The 24994-nt window shown below is 42.0% G+C and overlaps 1 protein-coding gene across 1 annotated transcript in view; it reads right to left on the bottom strand.

Moving 5' to 3' along the window:
- Positions 1 to 17364, bottom strand: part of ST6GALNAC2 (ST6 N-acetylgalactosaminide alpha-2,6-sialyltransferase 2) — a gene marked incomplete at its 5' end in the record, with an annotated part of 32240 nt that extends 14876 nt beyond the window's left edge. The window contains one exon of the mRNA XM_081319010.1: positions 17259 to 17364. Within this exon, the coding sequence (XP_081175136.1) occupies positions 17259 to 17364 (106 nt within the window). The remainder of the gene's footprint in view (positions 1 to 17258) is intronic.
- Between the last annotated feature and the right edge of the window lie 7630 nt (positions 17365 to 24994).

Consider the following 24994-nt stretch of genomic DNA (forward strand, 5'->3'; position numbering starts at 1 on the left):
ATGATGGAGTAACTTACTGAAAAGATGGCTTTAGGATCATTAGGAAGGAAACTAAAAAAACTAAACAAGTTTCGGTCATTACAACTGAAAGAGAGTATTGCAGATTGGAAAGATGCAAAAATGGGTGGTCATAATGATTAGGGTGCTATCTTATTGGCAAGGAAAGATTATAGTGTTTAAAGTAGGGCCTACCTAGCCACTTTGGTGTTCTCTGAAGATAATTAAATTGTCCTAGCATCCTAACCATGTTGGAATTTAACCCAAAACTTTTTGAGGGAGGAAAAAAAAAACAAAATGGGCAAAAGAAACTAAAAAGATAATAGAACAATTGGTGCTAGACTTTGCCTAAACTCTCAAAGCTGAAAATCAATTTTATGTTGGACAAGAAATTTGTTAACTGAATTTAACCAAACAAATCCTATTTACTCTATTCACATCTCAAATAAAACAAATAAACAAGATTTGGATGCTGAATTCAAAAGTTTTAGTGCTTTTTTCATGAGGAATTCATCCTTCAGAAGGAATCTTATTAGCTTCCCCTTCTGCTCATTCTCAGTGCAACATAAGCAAATCATACAAGATCTGATTTTCAAACACTTTTTAATACCTGGGCAAGTATCTTTGAATGTTTAACATCTCTCTCTCTCTCTCTCTCTCTCTCTCTCTCTCTCTCTCTCTCTCTCTCTCTCTCCCTCCCTCCCTCCCTCCCTCCCTCTCTCTCTGTCTCCCTCCCTCCCTCCCTCTCTCTCTGTCTCCCTCCCTCCCTCCCTCCCTCCCTCTCTCTCTCTCTCTCTCTCTCTCTCTCTCTCTCTCTCTCTCTCTCCCTCCCTCCCTCCCTCCCTCTCTCTCTCTCTCTCTCCCAGAGATTATCTAAAGCAATCCTCAGGACACCCATCAGCAGACTGACTATAAGCATCTTCTAAATGAGGCTTTTGATACTATATTCCTATAAGCAGCACTTGACAATGTGAGACAATAAGCAAATCCTGATGATTTTCTTTGCTTCTTCTCTGCCAAAAATCATCTTCTTAAAACAAGAATAAAAACAATGTATATATTGCAAAGTACACAAACACAGACAAGAGTTTATTTCATTCTTAGAAAGCCAGTGGGAAACTTTTACTCCCTGCCAAACTGCATGAAAAGCAGCCACAACCAGACTACCTATGGGATCCATCCTATCAGCTCAGATTGGGTGGGCACACTCTTGGTTCCCTTCCCAAAATATTTCAATTAATGGGAGCTAGGACACATGACTTTTTCATGGCAGCCCCTGCCCTATAAAACATTTTGCCCCCTGAAGTTTGGAAGGCCCCCACCCTTCTAGCCTTTCATAAAGTCTGAAAGACTTCACTTTTCCCCCAAGCACTGAGAGATTAGACATATGTTTGCATGGATTGGTGCCAGGTTTCTATTTTTGCTGTTTTTTTAAAGTTTTATGTTTTAATTTAGTATGTTTTACAGTTTTTTAAAAGGGACGCGGTGGCTCAGTGGGTTAGGACGCTGAGCTTGTCGATCAGAAGGTCGGCAGTTTGGCGGGTCGAATCCCAAGTGCCACGTAACAGAGTGAGCGCCTGTTACTCGTCCCAGCTTCTGCCAACCTAGCAGTTCGAAAGCACGTAAAAATGCAAGTAGAAAAATAGGGACCACTATGGTGGGAAGGTAACAGTGCTCCGTGCGCCTTTGGCGTCTAGTCATGGAGGCCACATGACCATGGAGACGTCCTCGGACAAGCGCTGGCTCTTTGGCTTTGAAACGGAGATGAGCACCGGCCCCTAGAGTTGGAAACGACTAGCACGTACATGCGGGGGAACCTTTACCTTTACCTTTATAGTTTTTAAAATGATTTTATTGGGAGCCACCCAGAGTTGTCTGAAAGATGGGGAGCCATATAAATGTTTTTCATAAATAAAATTTAAATTCTGTGATCACAGAATCTCAACCAAGGCTTATGTTCACTATATGAGGACGAGGACATTGCCATTTGTGGGGATAGTATAAACAGTTATGCAGCTTTCAATCTTTCTTTGTAAGACACCCAAAGAATACTGATTATGGGCTGGAATGGTGACTTGAAATGTCAACCAGTAAGAACCATAATCATTGCATGTCAAACCGGGACTACAAACCCTGGTGTTCAAATCCTTGTTCAACCACAAAACTCACTGGGTAGTAGATTTGTGACATACACTTTCTCACTGCAAGCTTGAGGTGGTAATAAGTTGATGGGTGAGAGCATGTATAAAAGACTTTAAGCCTTTTCAATACTAATTTCATAGCTTTAAAATTCTCTCCCAGAGAAAAGCATTTAATATTCCATCTGCACTTTGCTAAAAAATGTCGTGCTCCTGTTGTTTTGGTTTCCAGACGAAATATTTTGTACACACTTAAATATCTTTTAAAGTTTATGTTCATAAGCTACTATGGAAAGTGAGGAACATAATCTTGATAAAAAGATCCATCATAAGAATTAAACACTTTTTTAAAGTCCACAGCAGGTAGATTACATTTAGAAGCTGCTCTGGCAAACACCTTGACTGTACTATAAGGAGGAAGTGGTACACCACAATCAGACTGACAAGAATGATATCAGCACTGCTAGATCAAGAAATCAATTCTAGAAGAATGCTCAAATTATTTTTATTGAAATAGGCTATAACATAATCTTGCATATCTTCATCAAGGTAACCTTCTTTCTACAGCTACCTTATGAAGGATTTGTCTTGAAGGGTAGCATACAGAAATTCTGTCACTTACCTGTCTGTTCCTAAACAATATTTTCTAAGACTGAACCAGTGGGAAAAATGTAAGGTCTAGGCTCAAGACCTACTGCACCCACCGAAAGGCTGGAAAGTCTCTTCTTTGAGGTCAAAAAATTTGATCCCCCATCAGGGAGCCATCCTTCAAAAACTACATGGGGCTTGGGACAAAGAAACCACCTAATCTGATTTCATTTTAATTGCAAATTGGTTAAATAATACAATGAATGAACTTTCTCATACGCTTTTAATCATTGCTCTCTTCCTTGTGCATTCCTATACCAGGTCATTTTTTCCCTTCTAATTCTCTATAAGATACAGAAATGGGAGTAACCCATCCTTGCTTATTTGATTTTTTCCCCAAGAGATAGGGTGGAAGAGTAGGTTCGTAAATGAGCTATATTAAAGCATGTTGTGAATAGGAGAGTTGTTATAGGTGATTAAGAAAGAACTGTATCCAAATTTAGTCAGACTTGGGTTAGTGACTAAATTGGGTTAGTGACTAACTTAGTGAAATCAATAAGATTTAAATAAATCAAGATTCACTGAAGTCCTAAAGATTTTAAGTTTTTTTTTTAAGTGCAATTACATCTGTATGCAGCCCTATATGCAAGGGGCCTGAGAGGACCTAAGTGCGTCATTTCTTCAGTAAGTGCTGGAGATACTTACTAAAGGAGGTATAGCAGAGAATCCAAAAAAGGGTTCTTAATGCATAAATAGTCACTTGAGCATTATCACTGAAATGACAGACTGACAAATAAGCTATTTAATATGCATGATATGCTTGTTACCTTCTCCTTAGGGCTAGACACATCTTTGGTTGAATTTCTCCTGAAAATAAAGTAACAAGAACAAGGAGTAAAATTTGCATTTCATTGCTCAAAAACTATGGATTCCGTATTCACAGACACAACAACATTTTCTGAGGAACTTCTACTTGCTACAGTTCAAATTAAAAAAAACCTGCATGTAAATAGCAATACTAGAACTAACTCTCAGCCCTGTTACAAGCATTGGCTATAGGCAGACAATATGAAAATCCATCACACTGGTACATTTTGTTCCTTCTCTCCCTCCGCCCATGGGTAATTTTTAAGTAGACAAATAAATTCAGCATTTGCTTGCATTATGCTTGAGAAGATGAAACCTGTGGTAATCTCAAACTGAGGTGAATGACCAGAACATTTAATTATTTAAGAATTAAGTCCAGTATAGCTCTCCCTCTACTTCCCTCCTCTACCTTTTGGGTGGCAAAGTTGTCTACTAGATTCATCAGGAATCTGTTTGATCTCCCACTTGGTGCAGAATTTGTCTCCCTGTTGATGTCAGGATAGTTAAGAGTCCCCCTTTATTATTGTGGTATGCATCCTGAACACCTAACTGATTGATCAGCAAAAATTTCATCTATTTTATCTTTTTTGGTGGTTTGTGTTACACACTTATGGCAATATCGTTCCTTTTGTATTAACCCAAATGCATTCAAGGTTTTCATCCTTGTTTTTTGGCATTTTGGTAGAGGTGTAGTTATTTCTTACATTTAATTCAATTTCACCTCCTCTTTTATTAGGTCTGTTTCTTTTGAACAATTTTAAATCCTTCTAGCACAGACATGTCAAACACAAGGCCCAGGGGCCGGATCCGGCCCGCGAAGTGGTTTCATGTGGCCCGCGAAGCCATCCTGGAAACAGTGAGGGAACGGCCCCCACTGCCTTGGCCCTGGCCCAGAGACCCTCCTTCTGCCAGAGACCCTCAGATCTGTCCCACTCCTGCCCAGGCCCCCATAGGCACCCTTGATGCGAACGATGTAGAGCTGGCCATCCCACCCAGTAGGCCATACGCACTCTAGCCACACCCACCCAGTAGGCCACGCCCACCCTGGCCCCGAGGGCAACCGCAATGCTGATGCGGCCCTCAATGAAATTGAGTTTGACACCCCTGTTCTAGCAGTATGTTCCAAACATGGGTTTCACCCCTCCATTGTTTGCTAATGGCAACAATGTCATATATGTCCTCGTTTACCTGAATTGCTAATTCACCCTATTTATTCCTCATATTCTGTTCATTGGTGTATAGGCATCTAAGTCCTTTTTGACTGACCCTGTGTTTGCATCCCTACTTCTCCTGCTTTGTTCCCCTTCTTTCTTACCAGTTGGTTGATTGCCATGAGGTTTATGTTTTGGATTAGGTCCTAAAAATTGGCTTCCCTCCCCCTCCAGTTTTAGTTTGTTAGTTTGTTTAGTTAAAATTGGAAACTGGTCAGTGGCTTCAGTCTTTAAAAAAAGATTCACAGCTTTCTTGAGAATGAATATGAAATGCAATTGGATAATTTAGCCTAATACTGTAGATTTGTATCACGTCAGCTAGGGGACACCGAAAACATGCCTTGCCTCCATAAAATGTTTTGTATATTCAGTCCAGCAGAAGCAATTGTTGATCACCATTTTCTAAGGACAAACCTGGGTCGCTCTTGGCAACAGGAACAGTAGCAGTTAATTGTGGAGGAAGGTCACAAAAGGATTAAATTTAACATGCAATGCTGATTTTAGCTAACAAAGTCAGTTAGTTGCAGGCACTTGCTATTTTGGAATATGTTTGAAACACCAAGGTATTTTATCAGAAGAAAAACACATTTCTATGAGAAGCCTAACCTTTTCGTGATGGCTCTTCTGATCAAGTCACGATTTCTTACATCTTGCAATATTTCTGTATCTTCTAGGTCCCATGTTTCTTGTTGCTGTGTTCTGGAAAATATTAGGCAAGCGGGAAATGTAAATAAATAAATACACAATGGCTTGTATGATATTAGTTGCTACTACACAGCAAAGCCCCTTCATGGATTACTGCCTTGTCGTGGCGAAGGGGCTTGCGTAATTCAATGAAGCTATGAGCTATGCCATGCAGGGCCACCCAAGATGGAAAGGTCATAGCAGAGAGTTCTGACAAAACGTGATCCACTGGAGAAGGAAATGGCAAACCACTCCAGTATCTTTGCCATGAAAACCCTATGGACAGTACCAAAAGGCAAAATGATATGACGCTGGAAGATGAGCCCCTCAGGTCGGAAGGCGTCCAATATGCTACTGGGGAAGAGCAGAGGGCTAGTACTAGTAGCGCCAGAAAGAATGAAGCGACTGGGCCAAAGCCGAAAGGACGCTCAGCTGTGGATATGTCTGGTGGTGAAAGGAAAGTCCGATGCTGTAAAGATTCTTTCTCCATAGGAACCTGGAATGTAAGATCCATGAATCAAGGAAAGCTGGACGTGGTCAAACAAGAGATGACAAAACTAAACATCGACATCTTAGGTATCAGCGAACTAAAATGGACAGGAATGGGTGAATTTAATTCAGATGACCATCAGGTATACTACTGTGGGCAAGAATCCCTCAGAAGAAATGGAGTAGCCTTCATAGTCAATAAAAAAGTAGGAAAAGCAATACTGGGATACAACCCTCAAAATGACAGAATGATCTCAGTTCAAATCCAAGGCAAACCATTCAATATCACAGTAGTCCAAGTCTATGCCCCAACCACCAGTGCTGAAGAGGATGAAATTGACCGGTTCTATGAAGCCCTACAGCACCTTATAGAACTAACACCCAAAAATGATGTCCTTATCATCATGGGAGATTGATAACCAAAAGATAACTGGAATAACAGGCAAGTTTGGCCTTGGAGTACAAAATGAAGCAGGGCACAGGCTGATAGAATTTTGTCAAGAGAATACGATGGTCATAGCAAACACTCTTTTCCAACAACCCAAGAGACGGCTTTACACATGGACATCACCAGACGGTCAACACAGAAATCAGATTGACTATATGCTCTGCAGCCAAAGATGGAGAAGCTCTATACAGTCAGTAAAAACAAGACCAGGAGCTGACTGTGGCTCAGACCATGAGCTTCTTGTTGCAAAGTTTAGGCTTAAATTAAAGAAAGTAGGGAAAAGCGCTAGGCCAGTCAGGTATGAATTAAATCATATCCCTGTTCAATATACAGTAGAGGTGACAAATAGATTTAAGGAATTAGATCTGATAGACAGAGTGCCTGAAGAACTATGGACAGAGGTTTGCAACATTGTACAACAGGTAGCAACCAAAACCATCCCAAAGAAAAAGAAATGCAAGAAAGCAAAATGGCTGTCTGAGGAAGCTTTGCAAATAGCTGAGGAAAGGAGGGAAGCGAAAGGCAAGGGAGAAAAAGAAAGATATGCCCAATTAAATGCAGAATTCCAAAGAATAGCTAGAAGAGATAAGAATGCCTTCTTAAATGAACAATGCAAAGAAATAGAAGAAAACAATAGAATAGGGAGGACCAGAGATCTTTTCAAGAAAATTGGAGAGATGAAGGGAACATTTCATGCAAAAATGGGCATGATAACGGACCAAAATGGCAGGGACCTAACAGAGGCAGAAGAGATTAAGAAGAGGTGGCAAAATTACACAGAGGAACTATACAAGAATGAGCTTAACATCCCTGATAATCACAATGAGTTGGTCACTGACCTCGAGCCAGACATCCTAGAATGTGAAGTGAAGTGGGCCTTAGAAAAGCTGAGCAACAACAAAGCTAGTGGAGGTGACAGTATTCCAACTGAGCTATTCAAAATCTTAAAAGACGATGCAGTAAAAGTGCTACACTCAATTTGCCAGCAAATTTGGAAAACTCAACAGTGGCCACAGGATTGGAAAAGATCAGTTTACATTCCAATTCCAAAGAAAGGCAGTGCCAAAGAATGTTCAAACTATCGCACCATTGCACTCATTTCTCATGCTAGTAAAGTTATGCTTAAAATCCTACAAACTAGACTCCAGCAGTATGTGGATCGAGAACTACCAGAAGTACAGGCAGGATTTCGAAGAGGCAGAGGGACTAGAGATCAAATTGCCAACATACGCTGGATCATGGAGAAAGCTAGGGAGTTCCAGAAAAACATCTACTTCTGCTTCATTGACTATGCTAAAGCCTTTGATTGTGTGGATCATAACAAACTGTGGCAAGTTCTTAAAGAGATGGGAGTACCAGACCATCTTATTTGTCTCTTGAGAAACCTATATGCGGGTCAAGAAGCAACAGTGAGAACTGGACACGGAACCACTGATTGGTTCAAAATTGGGAAAGGAGTCCGGCAAGGCTGTATACTGTCGCCTTGCCTATTTAACTTATATGCAGAGCACATCATGAGAAAGGCAGGGCTAGATGAATCAAAAGTTGGAATTAAGATTGCCGGAAGAAACATCAACAACCTAAGATATGCAGATGATACCACTCTAATGGCAGAAAGTGAAGAGGAACTAAAGAACCTCTTGTTGCGAGTGAAGAAGGAGAGTGCAAAACTTGGGTTGAAACTAAACATTAAGAAAACCAAGATCATGGCATCTGGCCCTCTCAATTCCTGGCAAATAGATGGGGAAGAAATGGAGGTAGTGACAGATTTTATTTTCCTGGGCTCCAAGATCACTGCAGATGGGGACTGTAGCCAAGAAATTAAAAGACACGTGCTCCTGGGGAGGAAAGCCATGGCAAATCTAGACAGCACACTAAAAAGCAGAGACATCACCCTGTCAACAAAAGTACGTATAGTCAAGGCTATGGTCTTCCCAGTTGCAATGTATGGCAGTGAAATCTGGACCATAAGAAAGGCTGAGCGCCAAAGAATTGAAGCCTTTGAACTATGGTGCTGGAGAAGACTCCTGCGAGTCCCTTGGACTGCAAGGCGATCAAACCGGTCAGTCCTAGAGGAGATCAACCCTGACTGCTCTTTAGAAGGCCAGATCCTGAAGCTAAAACTCAAATACTTTGGCCACCTGATGAGAAGGAAGGACTCACTGGAGAAGAGCCTAATGCTGGGAAAGATTGAGGGCAATAGAAGAAGGGGACGACAGAGAATGAGGTGGCTGGATGGAGTCACTGAAGCAGTAGGCGTGAGCTTAAATGGACTCCAGAAGATGGTAGAGGACAGGAAGGCCTGGAGGAACATTGTCCATAGGGTCGCGATGGGTCGGACACGACTTCGCAACTAACAACAACAACAACAACACAGCAAAGAACAATGGAGAATAGTTGCACCTCTTGCAACTAGTGCATGGATTAAATGATTAGAGACAGTAACATTAAAATAAACATTGGATAAGCATACTGTTTAAATTTCTAGAAAAATAGTATGTGGCTGCATTCATTTCTGACCTTACACTTTACAACGCTCTTCTCAAATGATGTTTCTGTATCTCCTTTCCCCAAACTATGTTCAAATATAACTTAGAATAACAATTAATCTGAAAGTGGCTAGTAGCCCATGAAAATATACTAAAACCTATTTACTAGACTTAAAAAAAACATTTCCTTAGCATTTACCACACTTTGTCAATTTCACCTTCAGTGTGGCTCCCTAAAGATTGTTGATGCTGTCTATGAAGTGATTTGACTAAGAGGGAATTGAATTGATGGGATCAAAACAAAGTGCAAGGCATTTCCATGCCAGCTCTTCTTGCAATTCTTCAAATCCTCTGTTCCAGAGCTGTGTTTCCATGCTACTATTTCTCTTCAGCAGCCAAGCTAATTAATTTTGGCTCAGCTATGGTGCAGCTGAAAGCATCTGTTAGGCATATGGTGATAGCCTACATAGTTGGGTTGAAAATATATAAACTATGATGTTGTGACTTTAAGATGTTAATTGGCTGATGGGTGTGTAAGTGTTCTCATGGCCATAAGAGGAAGCTAGGAACGTAGCTTCTCTCTCTCTGAATTCACTGCTCTCTCTATTACTGTTTTGCTGTACTGTTGGTTTACTACTGTGATAAACCTGAACAACTGTGTATTGACCTCTGGACCGGTAAGAAAACTTTGTATTTGGAATACTCCTCGGACTGTTGCTATTGTGTATGACCTGGACTGTTTATTTTTGACCGTGCATTTTTGTTTTTACACCACCTCAAAGTAAAATACTTTTTGTTTTCACAACTCAGTGTATTCTTGTGGTTACTGTGTAACTCTTACTGCTCTCAGTACTCTTCCTTGTCTGTGCAACTCCTTGGTAACGCAAGGAGACCTCTGCACAACAATTTCCTTACAGCATCTCTCTCTGATGGACACACCTTTCCATTTGTAACGATGCAGCTCTGCAGAATTTGTGAACCCTTTGTGGTTTCCATTGGCAAGAACTCTTCCCCCACCCCATTTCCTCAGCGCCAACAGGTGCAGCCTCCTGCAGAAGGCTCTGTAGAGGGAAAAGGTTGCTTGATAGCTTCACAAGTCTCCCTTCATATTAATTTCTAAAATTTTACTTTGGAAAGAACCAGGCAAGTGTGGACCATTCTGTTGAGTATCTCAAAATGCAGCCAGGATTGATTTTGGATGCTTGATTCTTTGATGATCCTTTCAACTGTTCCTCAATATATAAAGGTGAAGTGAATTTTGCATGGGGTCTTTTTATTCTCTCTTCTCTCTTGCCAGGGACAGGATGATTGCACAGTCCCAAGTTACTTTTAAAAGCAAAAAAGCACAAAACTGCCTCACATATGGGATGTGTGTATGAACAATTCCTTCTGTATGGAGGGAATTTTAGTCCCTCCTAGACTGTCTCTCCCTTTCCCTGGCAATATTTGGCATCCTGCCTGTCGGCATTATTTAGATCAAGTGTGTCCAACCCACGGCTCACCACATGTGGTCGTGGACAGCCAGTAATGCACCCCACAAGAATGTAAACTTTTAACATTAATATGTGATTTATATACATTAACTATATATTTTATATGTGGCCCAAGACAATTCCTCTTCACTCAATGTGGCCCAGGCAAGCCAAAAGGTTGCACTTCCCTTATTTAGACTCTTATCTCCACTATAAAAAAAAATGCAACCCCTATTACTGTCACTGGGGAAAACATTTAATTGTACAATTACCAGCATGCTCTCGTTCATCATCACAACTTCCAGGAAGCTTTTAAGTGTAACAAAGGAATGGAAGCTTGATGGCCACTCATTTATAACAAGTGAACATAGACTAAGGTGATCAAAGGCCTGGAGACTAAAACATACAAAAAACGGCTACAGGACTTGGCTTTGGCTAGTCTAAAGAAAAGAAGAAATAGGGGAGACATGAGAGCAGTATTCCAGTATCTGAGGGGCTGCCACAAGGCAGAGGGGGCCAGGTTGTTCGCCAAAGCACCAGAGGGAAGGATGAGTAACCATGGTTGGAAACTCATCAAAGAGAGAAGCAACCTGGAATTCAGGAGAAACTTCCTGACAGTGAGGACAATCAACCAGTGGAACAGCTTGCCTCCAGAAATCATGGGCGCTCCATCACTGGAGATTTTAAAGAAGAGACTGGACATTCACCTGTCTGAGACAGTATAGGTTCTTCTGCTTGAGGAGGGGACTGGACTAGAAGACCTCCAAGGTCCCATTCTATTCTATTCTATTCTATTCTATTCTATTCTATTCTATTCTATTCTATTCTATTCTATTCTATTCTATTCTATTCTATTCTATTCTATTCTATTCTATTCAAATGCACATAGTAAATTTTGGACATATAAGTGCAGCTAACCTATTTAATTTTCTTTCTAAATGAAGCAGGGAAAAAGGGATTGAATTTTTGTAGCTCCAAAAACTGAACAGCTTGGGATGAGACATTCACTGATTAACATTTACTGTAGTATCCTATTGGTGAGCTGGAAAGAGGCCACTGACTGTTGTTGCTGGCCTACAGATAGTTTTCAACTTATAACTATTCATTTAGTGACCATTTGAAGTTACAACAGCAGTGAAAAAGTAACTTAGGACTGTTTTTCACACTTATAACTGTTGCGGCATCCCCATGGGCATGTGATCAAAATACGGGTGCTAGCCCATTGTCTTGCATTTATGACAATTGCACTGTCCCGGGGTCATGTGATCGCCATTTGTAATCTTCCCAGCTGGCTTCCAACAAACAATGGGGGAAGTCAGATTCACTTAATAATTGCAGTGATTCATTTAACAACTGTGGCAAAAAAGGTTATAAAAGTCATTTAACAACTGTCTTGCTTAGGAACAGAAAATTTGGGTTCATTTGTGGTCGTAAGTTGAGGACTATCTGTAGTCCTTCTCTGTGTTAGACTCGCTAGACATACCCAGTTTCTACAATCATATTTCTGAATTTCTCCAGAAATGGAGAGGACAGAAGATTGCCCACAAGTACTTCAGCTGCTCCTTGTGAACAGACTACAGGGCAGTTTTCTGCGAAATGAAGGGATCAACCATCTTATCTATCTATCTATCTATCTATCTATCTATCTATCTATCTATCCATCCATCCATCTTATTGGCTGCCCATCTTACCACACAGTAACTCACATTCCTGAAGCAGTTTATACAGCAATACTGTGGAGTAAAAAGATAAGTCAATCCATCTCTTTAAAAGCCTATCTTAGGAGAATTACAGTGGGAGGCTAACTTACAAGAGAGATATAGAATGTCAGTGATCGAGTCTATCGCTGTCACCACAAAAAGTCATGCCATCAGCTCCAAGTCAAATTTGCAAGCCATGTCTATCAAACAAGAGTTAACCAAGCTTTCTGTCCTGCACAATCACCTACTAATATGGGATACTACTTAGAAGTTGTAGAATGAAAAGCCTTGCCCAACATTTCACTCTTCGTCATGTTGAAAAGGCTAGAAATGAAGGGGACATGTTGATTCCGATTCAGGAAATCTTGCACCCCACTGGTTACAGGCTTGCAACTGTGCTTGAAGCTATCCCACTCTTCTCCAGCACCCAAATAATTAATATTCTCAGTTCAGGCATCACTGATTGCCTGTAGGAGAAGAACACCGACCTTAGACACAGAACTGGCAAAGCTGATAACTCTGTGCGGCAGCACTATTGTGACACACAAACACAACACTTGAGAAGCAAATCAGGTTCTCTCAATCTGAGATTTTGCATTTAGCAGAAATATTAAACCACAATGCATGTGAACAGAATTCTTATGTCCAGCTGCACAGCATTTCTCGCTCTATAATATTAGTTTGAAGTAGTGTGTTTTAGCATTCAAGTCCTTTTCAGCTTTGGTGAGACTTGATTGCTAATAACAATTTTAATTTATTATTCAATAGCCCATTCCCTGATTACTGACATCAGAGTCAGGGGCATCAGTAGAGAAAAACAACAGTGTCAAAGTGATTGGTAGAATCAAGTGATCAAAGCCCTGCTCCTTTTGAATGTGTGTTGCACACGTATCATACAAAGAGGTGAGGCTTTGATAACCCCAAGAATGCCCACCAGTTTGTCTCCATTGATTACCCCCACCCTCGCTGATACCCCTGATCAGAGCTTACTGGTATCAGTGGGCCAGGAACAAAGTCTACAATCCATATAGACATTCACGTATTGCCAGATGAAAGCTGTAAAATCATTGTGCTTGAAAGATTGGATATTAATAATAAAAAGGGCATTTTTAAAATATTTTTCCACAAATATTTTATACTATTACAGAATCATAAAATTAATGAATAATGAAAATAATATTCCACTTGGTAGGCAGATAGAAGCTTCCATCTTTCAAAACACTGACCAGTGAGAGTTGGCTTCATCTATGATACCAACCCTGCAATTATGCAGAGGTTTAATCAGATTTAAGTCGGGAGTTTTTTCTCCAATAGGGTTAACCCTCCAGAGTCTATAGCAGATATCAGCAGCTAACCAACAAAATTCTCCCACAAAAAACAAACCAGATGGGACCTGATTAGTACTTGGATAGTGAGCACTAGACTAGGCAATTGTAGGGTTGTAGACTGGGAAGTAAAAAAATAATAATCCAGATTTCTATCTCAGTATTGCTGCCAAGAGAACCACACGGATCTATCCATAGTCATCAGGAGATGAGTTTGTTTGTTTGGAGAATGTCTTTACTTCTTATTCCCAGACAAGTCTTTATGGGTATTTTTGGTTGGTTTGTTTTCTGCTTTCCCAACTTTTATTTGTGGAATTTACTTTGGCTTGAATGTGGGTTTAATTCTGCAAAAACAAAAACAAACTCTTCTTTTGTAGTCTATCTTGAATGGAGAGCTTGGCATCTTTGACATTATTTAATCCTCTGTGTAAAAATTCTTGTTTAAAGATTAACAACATGAAAGTATTATAGATGCTTGATCAAATAGGAGCAACCAAACTACAGGGAACCTAAAATAAGAATTTACATTATCGTATCTGAACAGTCTCCACGTAGTATAAAATCTCATGTTTTTGGATTGGCTTTGAAAACAAGGAAAGCTATCTTGCATTTCTTATTTACCCACTGACCTGAACAAAAATATGCATGGTTTGAAGCAGCTTGTGCCTTAAAGCTTCTTCTCCACTTGTGAGTTATAGAGCTACTGACCAATCCCTGAGTCAGCAGAAAAGTACACCAGCATGACATTTGCTGATTCATGGCCCCACTGCATCTTTTCTGACCGTCAAACAGTTGTTGTTAGTTGCGAAGTCGTGTCCGACCCATCGCGACCCTATGGACAATGTTCCTCCAGGCCTTCCTGTCCTCTACCAGTCAAACAGTGCCCTCCTTGTAATATGTTTACGTGTGATAAGCAAACTGAGCCGTTGAGTTTTGCTGTTCTCCTTCGTCTACAGTACAGGTCATGTTGGTCTGGAAAAATCCACCAAATCCAGGTGGCTGCAGCTGAAATTGAGTAGATAGGCAGTCCATTCTAAGGAATTACAAGTAGCCATTGTTCACAGTTTTAATGGTGCCAATTAAAAAATAACCTTATGACCAATCCTTGTATTTATGACCTTTGCAAGTCTGCTAAGCAAAGGAAAGTTGAAGTAAGCTTATATAAACTGCACAGCTGCAGTTTCACTTAACATCCGCTTTGCTTAACAACTGAATTGCTGGTCCCAATTGTGGTCACTAAACAAGGATTACCTGTATAAAGCTGGAAAAGCCTATCTGGGCCACTGAGATCATCTCTCTGTTCAGTGCAGCAATCCCTATTAAACAACTCAGGCCAAAGCCCCATTGGAATACATATAGTATGAAGGAGAAGCCACCATTTCCCCTAGTGATTGATTCCATCACTTTTATTAGTTTCTATCATTACAATTCATTTGTGCTTACTGAACAACGTGTTGTCTGGGTTATTTTTTGCCTAGTCATAAAGGTTAAGTCTTACTCTCTATCTCGCTTTTCCAACCATTGATAAAATAAGTTCCATGTTTGAAAGTATACTGTATCTTCTTTTCCTTTGATTCTCAATGTAAGTCTATCCATTTCCGCACAGTCCAATATTTGTTTAATTGGAATAATAAAAGAATTAAGATTCCACCACTTTTATGGTTGGAAAGCTTTTTCTAATAATGAATCAACATCTACCTTTCTGTTGTAATTCAACAATTAAAATTGGGGGGGGGGGAAATTGCTCACAAAAGGGAGTCGAACCACAAGAATACTTTGAATTTTTCTCCTTTTTTCTGTTGCATATTCCCAATTCCTCCTTGCTCTATTTGGGAGGCTGAGTAGGGAAGCAGTATTCCACTGACTGTATAGTGAAAGCATGTATAACATCAGCTGAGCAATGAAGCATTATTGTGCAACTCCAGCACAGAACCAACACAATATTACTGTGTCCAACTTTTAGGGAGACAAGATCAGAATCATGGCATTTGCAAATGAGGCTCACTGGGAACCAGATAGGGGTAGATGCCCTGCATCAGCCTGAAATAGTCAATACTGCTATGATCCCATTCACCAACAGTCCTCTGTCTTGATCTTCAACATAAAGAACAGCTATCAGTTTAAGGAGGAAAATACCATTTTATCAATGGTACAGCTAAGTCAGGGTTTCTGAAATGTGGCATGCTGGCTGGGGAATTCTGGGAGTTGAAGTCCACACATCTTGAAATTGCCAAGTTTGAAAAATATTGAGCGAAGCTGAGTTAAGCTACGCAACGCAAAGGTTGTGTTGCTTAATAACTGAAGCAACATCATGGTGACAAAATTTTTAAAATGTTGCTAGCAAGTATTTGTGCCATAAGCAGAAGCCAACAGTAAATGTTTGTTGAAGGAAAAGTCTTCATCATGGTTCAGTCCAAGCCAGGAATAAACAACATGGTGACTGCTTTAGAAAGAAGGTTGCAGTTTATTGAAGAGGGCAGCCAGACAGAAAGATGGCTCTGGAAGAAAGAGGGTGAACACATGTAGGGAATGGGTTTTTATACCCTCTGGAGCCTTTTGTTTGGAGTTGCTTCCTGTTCCTGTTTGAGGCTTTGTATTTCCTGTGTCATGTATTCTGACCTGAGTCTGGTATTATGTCCTGTCTTAGAGTTTGGGTGGGGTATGTAGATTTTAGGAGTCTTTGTCTTCCTAAGCTTCTAGCTGGGGGCCTCCAACCTTCCTGGATGGTATACATTTGCATTTCTACAGAGCTGGTTTCTGCTTGGGGGAGGGAGACTTGGGGCTATTAAGAAAACTGGGCATGCTTTTCTGTCTCTTCTTTTGAGGAAATATATTTTTCCACCCTTTTAATATTTCCTTCTCTGGGGAGCTAACTTCCCACAGGTTCTAAGAGAAAAATTTCTACATCCTAACACAACTGAGCTAGTTTATAAACCTGTATGTCCTAGTTAACTGCTTTTGTGCTTTGACCTCAGTGATCTGGCAGCTGCCTTTCATACAAAAAACTTCCATCAAAAATACTGTTCTTTAGAAAATAAGCCATACCTAGTTGGGTAACTGCATGGAGTCTTCATATAAAATTTCAAATATGGTTAAGTTAGCATTTCAAGCCTTCAGTGCAGAAGCCTATGCCAATATATATATATATATTTGTTCCTTAATGTACAATTATGTACAATAATGTACCAATTTGCATCTGGCTATCACAAAGGTTTTCTAGACAACTTGGTATAGCTCTTAACCACACAAACGCTGACAATAAGTCGGGTCCTTAAACTGTAAGAATTAGAATGGATTTTAAGAAATCCATCTCCACAGACCTAGACTATAAATATATAAAAAATAAGAATAATTTCAAGTTAAGGATACATTAAAATTTGGTAGATTCCCTTAGACTTAAGCAAGGTGGATGAAAAAATGGAGGAATCAAGACTATAAACTAGGCTGTGAAGTTAAAAATATCCTACAGAAAGGCAGTGCCAAATCATCTTCATACTTTTGCTAAGAACACAAACATATCCATGTAGCCCACTAGAAGTTGATCTCAGCTGGAGGGAATATTAAATAGGGTTTTAGCTCTGGAATACACTCTATTATCACTTAGATGGTAATTACAACCTCAGAAAGCAGCAAAAATTTATCCAGGAGATAAACACAAATCAGACGTGCAAATTGTCTCCTGCAGAACGTGCCTGGGCAATATGGGAGAAGGAGGCTTTTGCAGTACGCTGGGCACTGGAACTGTGGCGACATCATTTGGAGGGGGCTGTCCACCCGTTTGAGGTGTGGACGGATCATAAGAATCTGATGGCATTGCAGACACCCCGACGGCTGTCCCCCAAGCATGTACGGTGGGCACTGTACTTCCGTCGGTTCCGCTTCACATTGAAATATGTTCCGGGGGGGAAGAACTTCCTGGCGGACGCACTGTCGCGTATGCCACAGTTTGAGGGCATACGCGAACCCATGACTCCAGGGTTCGTAGGGGGGGCGTCCAGTACCTCATCAAGTGGAAGGGATATCCTGTGGAGGAAGCGACGTGGGTGGGGGATGCAGATGTTCATGCTCCTCGGTTGGTGCGAGCATTTCACCGGTTGCACCCTGGCAAGCCGAGGAGAGGTCAGGGGAACACCGCGGACAGGGTGGACGTTTGCTTACCTTTTGTGTCTTCCCCTGCAGGAGGGGCCCTGGTAGGAGGGGCGGCATGTCGCGCCCCGCGGGCTCGACGCCCAGCGGCACCACGGGCGCGACACTCACCAGCGCTGGTCTTTTCCGCTCCAGCTTCTTCTGCTTGGGCCGGCTCGGGTCGGGAAAGTGCTCAACAGCTGCGGCAGCGACAACGGCCTCCACACACGGCCGCCGAGCCGGCTGACGCCCCGACTGCGCGCACGCGCGTTGTGCAACCCGGCCCCGCCCTGCCGGCTACGGAGGCCTCCAAGGATCCTGGACTCAGTTTCGCCCTGCCGGCTATGGTGGCCTCGCAGGACCATGGGCCCAGGTCGGATAGTAATTCGGGCCTTGCGGCGTTGGCGGGCGGGGCCCTCGGCAGCGAAGCTCGGTTACATCAAGAACGGACTGGGGGCTTGCCAGCCTTCTGAGGGGGGGCCGGACAGCAGGGCAGAGGTGTGTCCGCAACAGGAGGGAAGGTGGCGGGATCAGGGACGGGGGTGGGGGTGGAGACTGGCGTTTGCGAGAGGACTCACCTGGGAGGTGGAGGGTGCCGGGTGGTGGGACGTGTCGCAAAAGAAGGTGGTTGGGAGAAACGGGAGCTAAGTAGGGAATGGGCGGAAGTGGGTGCGGCTGGGTGGGGCGTGGGTGTATACATGCAGTGTGTATTTAACAGCGTTGGATGCGGGTAGCAGCCAACGCTGGCTTTGTTCCGTTTGAAGATCGTTTGCTTTTGCTTATTAAACCGTTTTGGAAACTCAGCTTTCGTCTCGGTTGCTTGAATCTCCTGCTCTCCGGACGAGGTTTGAGACCTATTAGCAGATAATGGGTGAACCTAAAATAATTTTTAGTTGGCTTGTTTACTAGAGAATCCGGCTATCTTGTATATAACAACAGGCTGCTTAACTGAGAGAAAATAAAGCAAAAAACTCATATGAATATCCAGAAAGAGACAAAAAGGCAACATCAAGCCACTGTTTCTATCTGTATATTTTTTTTAAAAAAATCACAGCTTAAGACAATACAGCCAACCATTTCAAGGATTCCAAAATCACAAGGGGAAATGGGTTCATTAAGAAGGGAATAATTAAATCTATTATTGAATATAGTTAAGTAATTGGCAATTAAATAAAGAAAGTAAATGGCGGTATATTAAAACATGCCCCCTACGAAGATTTTCTAGTATCTATGTATAGGTTTTCAAGTCAGCGTTGTCTCCCTGTAGTTTTCCTGACAAGATTTAAGAAATTGTTTGTCCTAGCCTGCTTCCTAGGACTCAGAGACAATGAGTGGCCCCATTTCTAGCTTGGTATCCTAACTAACTATTAGACTACACTGGCTCCCTTCAAAACAGGCAAAAGGCTGATTCTCAAATGGGTTTGGTCCTCCCAAATTCTGAATTTGGAGGAGGGAGCTCTGCAAAAATCATAGGAGCAGCTCTGGAGAACAACCACACATGCAGTTTCACTCAAGTTATTACCAGTAAATACTAAAAAAAAGCAGACCAACTTAGGGTTGCCAAATAAGCAACTGGAAAGAAGGACAAATGGGGGAGGGGGGAGGGATGGACACACTATTTTAATTTCTTAGACTTTACAAAATACTATTTTTACTGCAGTATTTTTCCAACAAATCTTTATTTTCAACAACATTGGCTAGTAATAATATAGAGCCAACAATACAATTTTCAAATGTAACTATATAAACACAGGATTAATAATGTGGTACAAAAATTAGTCATCATGGGTTTGAAGAGAATGGACTGAAGACAACTGTTGGGGTCAGGAAATGAATAACATAAATCTAGGCCCTAGGCTTGTTAAATCTGTTGACATATAGAGGGAAAGAAAGGAGTAATTATAAAGTCACAATATCCCAAAGTCTGAATAAATACTGCTATGAAAACAGCCTTATTATTATTATTATTATTATTTAAAAATCCAAATACTTAAAAGGTAGACAGCATTTGATATAAATTTAACCAGCCAGCTAATGTTGGACAGGCAGGTTCAGCACTTCAGCTTCAAGCAAGGACTGCATCAGATACAGATCTGGGACTTTGAAGGAGCCCTACGAAATTTAAATTGAACTATCTTAAAGTTGGCAAAAGAGGAAAACTGCTGTAGCTAGACTCCCGAAAGAAACTTGAGCTAGTGATTTAGTCACAAACAACTTTATAGCTGCTGGTACAAAATCAACTCCTTTCAAGTGGAAAAAGTGCAGAACAGCTGCTTTCTCTTTGGCCAACAAGGTCACTTAATTGGCTTGAGCTTTCTTGCTTCCTGCACTATGAAATATTGCACCTAGGGGTTTAAACATCTAACCAGATCAATAACATTACCATCGATACTGCATTTGCATATCCTTGGTCTTTTAGCAAAGACCATTCATTTTTGCCTTTCGATAACTAATTCAAAGGTGAGTAGCGGCACAATATTGATTAAGAGACCTTAAGGTGTTTCTAAGGCGTGGAAGATACTGGGAGAGGTCCTAACCTCAATGGGGTGGACAGGCATTTCCCATCTAACTGAGGGTCTGTAAAGTCCAAATCTTTAAAGATGCCTAATAAAGTACCTGAAAAAGTGAGAGAGCTAATAGACTAACCTATTTAGCTTTCTTCTATGTTGAAAACTGATTATGTAGATGGTTTTGTGGGTCACATCAGAATTGTATTTTTATATATTTCATACACGAAGAAGTAAATTTTTCTCATAGGATCTCTCTTCAGATCAAATCTACAGTTGTCACTGACAATCAACAAAGTCTATGAAATTCTGGGCTTCATGGAATGTTTTTACCCATATGCAATTCCCCAATCAATGGTAGTGGATTGATCAATTCTAATCCCAACTTGCTTCTCTTCTAATCTATCTTCCTGATTCAATCCTGGAAATTCCAACTTAGTTATCTAGCACAGAGCTAAATACTTATGTCCAAGAGATTAATGGGTCTATATATCTAATGCTGAACACTGTCCCTTTAAAAATAAAAAGGGGGGTAGCCATTTCCCAATCCCCAGAGACCGTGGCATTATTGTCAATATGCTAAAAGTGAAACATACACCCATTCCCACCAATAAACCTTATTTTTAACTAACTTATCAGTGTTTTTTTGTAAAAGAAAAAGGTGCCGGAACTCACACATGTCATACAACCTGCCTTGCCTACCCTACAAGGTTCCATCCAAAAAAGGTGCCGGAACTCCATTCTGAGCGTTCTATGAGAAAAAAAGCCCTGGTAATTATAACTTAGACCTATATCTCCTTTCAGTCACTCAGTCCTTTCTTTTTCTTTTTTTAATTTCAGAGACTGAAGCTGACAGTAAACAGGTAATGAGCCAAAAGTAAAAAAAAGTAATAATCATCATCACTGCGCTTGTGTTGTGATGATAAACAGGCTTCCATGACTTTCACAGGGATAAAATAGACCATTAGAAACATGTCTAGGCCAAGATGACCTTGGCAATTGTCCAAAATTGGCTGTCTCCCTAAGTAGCAACAGCCTGTTTTTGTCCTTCAAGACAGTTTATCATACTATTTTAGATCCAGAAGTACCTAACTGGTACAGAGTAGACAGTTATAAAAATGCATTGTTCTATATATAAGATATAATAAATCTTTTCCTAGATGCTGGCACATTTTATAACATTGGCATTCATTTAATTTTATGATAATTTTGTCAGAGCTGAAAATTCATTTATTCCTATTAAGCTTTTCATTATGGTACTCACCAAGTATATTGAACTACAGCTATGACTAACAGATCTGGGCTGCAAAAATCCTGATCGTAATTAGAAGAAAGCAAAGACGTATAGGAAAACCATCCCCTTGTTGCCATTTAGCAGTCATCTGGATTTCTGCAGATCCTGGGAATTCAAAGACATGCTGGCCAATGCAGCTGAATGGCATTTGATTGCAGAAGGACAATAGCCTTAATTAAGTTGTGCAATTCATTAGTATGAGATACAGTGATGGTCCCAAAATCTTGGAGGACTTATAAAGGGGACTAAATAAATTCACTGGGGTCAGGTCGATCAATATCTGCCAAACTTGGAATCAATGGAGTCTCCCAATTCAAGTTAAGGGTATGTCTCTATCTCCTGCTTGAAAGCTCTTCAAAGACATGAGATTCCCCCCCCCCAGATAAATAAAATGCTAGAATAATATAAGGGTTTATTTATACTACATTAATGCAATAGGCCTATTCTTAATATAATTCACATAACCAATACAAAACTGGATAAATTATTAGAATCAGAGGAGTGATTGTTAGAGATATCTGATAAACAATGATATAGTCTGAATTTCCAAGCAATGGAAATCTAACAGAGCTTCTATGAATGACCATAACTATCTTCTTTGAAGCCTGGCAGCCCTATTTCACTTCATTGTTGTAAATATGTATTTTGAATGTGTTAAAAATCAAATGGGACCATAATACACCACAAAACAAAACATTGGCCTCATGGTTACTTTAATTCCAAGATCATCTTGAAGTTCAACACACACCCTTAAACTTGATCATAAAATAATAATGGTGGTGGCTGCAGAAACAACTTCAGTTTCCTGTCTGGGAAATTGGGCATTTTTTTTTCAGATTAATTGCACCCACTCTGGCAGCCATCTTCAGAGACTATAACAGGGGTAGCAAACCTATGGCACGCATGCCACAGGTGGCACGCGGAACCGTCCATGTGGGAATGCGTGCCATCACCCCGGAAGGTGGCGGGGCCAGGCTCCTCCCCTCCGCCTCTCTATGTGCGCCTGCGTTCTCTTTCTCTCTCTGCACTCTAAGTCGGAGCAGGTGCAAGAGCTGGGCAGATCAGAGCTGGATGGTGGAGACAGCTGCCAGTGTTGAGTCCAGGTAAGCCTGCAGAGTGATTTTGCGGGGGGGGGCCCATGGCCAATCCGGGCCACAGAGGCCCTTTCCAAGCCTCTGGAGCTCAGATTGGGCCGCTGGGGTGCTGCAAAATCACGCCGTGGCTGTGGATTTGAGCTCGGGAAGGAAGGCAGGGCGATCGGTGCAGGGGCTGGGTGTGAGAAAATGGCAGCAGTGGCACGGTGATCGGTGCGGGGGAAAGAAATGGTAGCGGCAGTAAGGAGATCCGTGCAGTGGGGAGGAACAGCGGCGGTGGCACAGTGATTCGTGGGGGGGGGAATGGCAGGGGAAAGGAGATCTGTGCGGCAGGGGGAATGGTGGCGGTAGCAGTGATTTGTGTCGGGGGGGGAAATGGCGGCAGGGAAAAGAAGATCCGTGCAGCGGGTGGGGGGGAACAGCGGTGGCATGGCAATCTGTGCGGCGGCTTGGGGGCAACAATCTTCCCTCCCCCTGCCATGGCAGGCAGCTACTCACCACGTTGTGGGTCATGCCAGGAACCCCCGGACAGCCACCGGGTGGTGCCGAGGAGACGGCCCGGCTTCCCCTCATCGCTGCTGGCCGTCCGGGCTCTGTGGCCCAGTGCTCACCCTACCCCCACAGCTTGTAATGCTGGGGTCATAATCCACTTTATTCAGTGCCTTTGTAACTTCAAACAGTCACTGTTGTAAGTCAAGGACTACTGTACTTTATCACTTTTTTCCCTTCTTTTTTTGGGGGGGGTGTCATCAAGTTTTTGACACTTTGCTAGGCGACTGGAAAAGCCCTGTGTTAAAGTACTAGGACTGCAGCTGCTTTCTTGCAGGTATGTGAAATGGCGTGGGACCCACAGGTTTTGCAAAGTTAAGTGAGGAACTTGGTTATAGCTTATTAGGAAAGATAAAATAGACAACCAAGAATGCTTTATTGACCATTCTTCGTCCAGATTTTATATCAGTTGCATCTGCTAGTACAGGCATTCTGCTTCAGATTTCTGTTATTTTCAGCATCTGGTAAAATGAACGAGTACTTTTCCAACAACCTGTAAAATCCAAGATACTGTGCTTTCATTGTTTAATTCCCCCCTCATACAGTAGCAGCCAAAATTGTGGAAACCTTTTGGGAAAAGTGTACAGTAGAAATGCCACCTTTGGTTAAGTTTCCACCAATTTTTCTTGTGATTTCTTTATAACTGTAGCCTTGTTCACTTAATAATATTATTTTATTACGGTATTTACATCGCTTTCTGGGCAACCAGTCAACTGTTTGCACCTTTACTTTAATTTTATTACATTTTACAAACTCAATGAAACAACACAAAAAAACACAACCAACTTGATAGTGATCACATAACACACTGACAAATGTCCTCCTCTCAGCGTCCACACATGACAACAATAATTGAATCCTACTGTGATCTGATTGGCTTATTGCCAAAAGAAGATGACGAGCCTCCTGCTCACTGTCCCACCCACCAGAGACCCCTGGATCTCCAACCCTGCCCGACCCCCCATAGGCATCCCTCCTCAAGAGCAACATTGAGGTGGCCACGCTCACCCATGCTGCCATGACTACCATAGCCACGCCCACTCCGTGGGCCATGCCCACCTGGCACCTGGCGATGCATAAGTGGGTTTTGGGTTGCAATTTGGGCACTCGGTCTCTAAAAGGTTCGCCACCACTGAAATATAATATACCTTCAAAACTCCAACTCTATGCATTAGCACAAAAATACTCTCTAGATTTTAGGTAAGTAACCTGCAGCTATTGGTCAGTAATATGTGCCCATAAAACCTGGGCCTATTGGAAGTTTGGAGTTCAACATCTGAGAGGCCAGATATTGCTTAGCCCTTCTGTTACTTGCTTGCTTGCTTATTTAAAATATTTATATACCGTATATACTTGAGTATAAGCCGAATTTTTCAGCCCACTTTTTGGGCTGAAAAAATCCACTTCGGCTTATACTCCAGTGAACAAAAAAAAGAACTGTCCCTTCGTTCGGGCCAGGCTGCTGAGAGAAGGGAGCGGCAGAGCCTTGCAGAGCTGGTAGAGGTGGCGGCAGTCCAGCGTTGTTTCTCCCCCTCGTGCGTGCATGTGTGTGTCAGACCCACGGGAATGGCTGGTAGGGAAGCGGCATTCCGGCATTCCCCCCCTTCCTGTGTGTCGAGCCCACGGGGCTTGACACACAGAGAAACGCAAATCCAGACTGCCGCCACCTTTACTAGCCATTCCTGCGGGTCTGACACACACACACACACACACACACACGCACGAGGGGGAGAAACAACGCTGGACTGCCGCCACCTCTGCCAGCCCTGCAAGCCTCTGCCGCGGCGGCAGAGGCTTGCAGGGCTGGCAGAGGTGGCGGCAGTCCAGCGTTGTTTCTCCCCCTCGTGCGTGCGTGTGTGTGTCAGACCCACGGGAATGGCTGGTAGGGAAGCGGCATTCCGGCATTCCCCCCCTTCCTGTGTGTTGGGCCCACGGGGCTTGACACACAGAGAAACGCAAATGCCAGACTGCCGCCACCTTTACTAGCCATTCCTGCGGGTCTGACACACACACACAC

The sequence above is a fragment of the Vipera berus genome (genome assembly GCF_964194415.1).
Source record: "Vipera berus genome assembly, chromosome: 2".
NCBI classification, from domain to species: Eukaryota; Metazoa; Chordata; class Lepidosauria; order Squamata; family Viperidae; genus Vipera; species Vipera berus.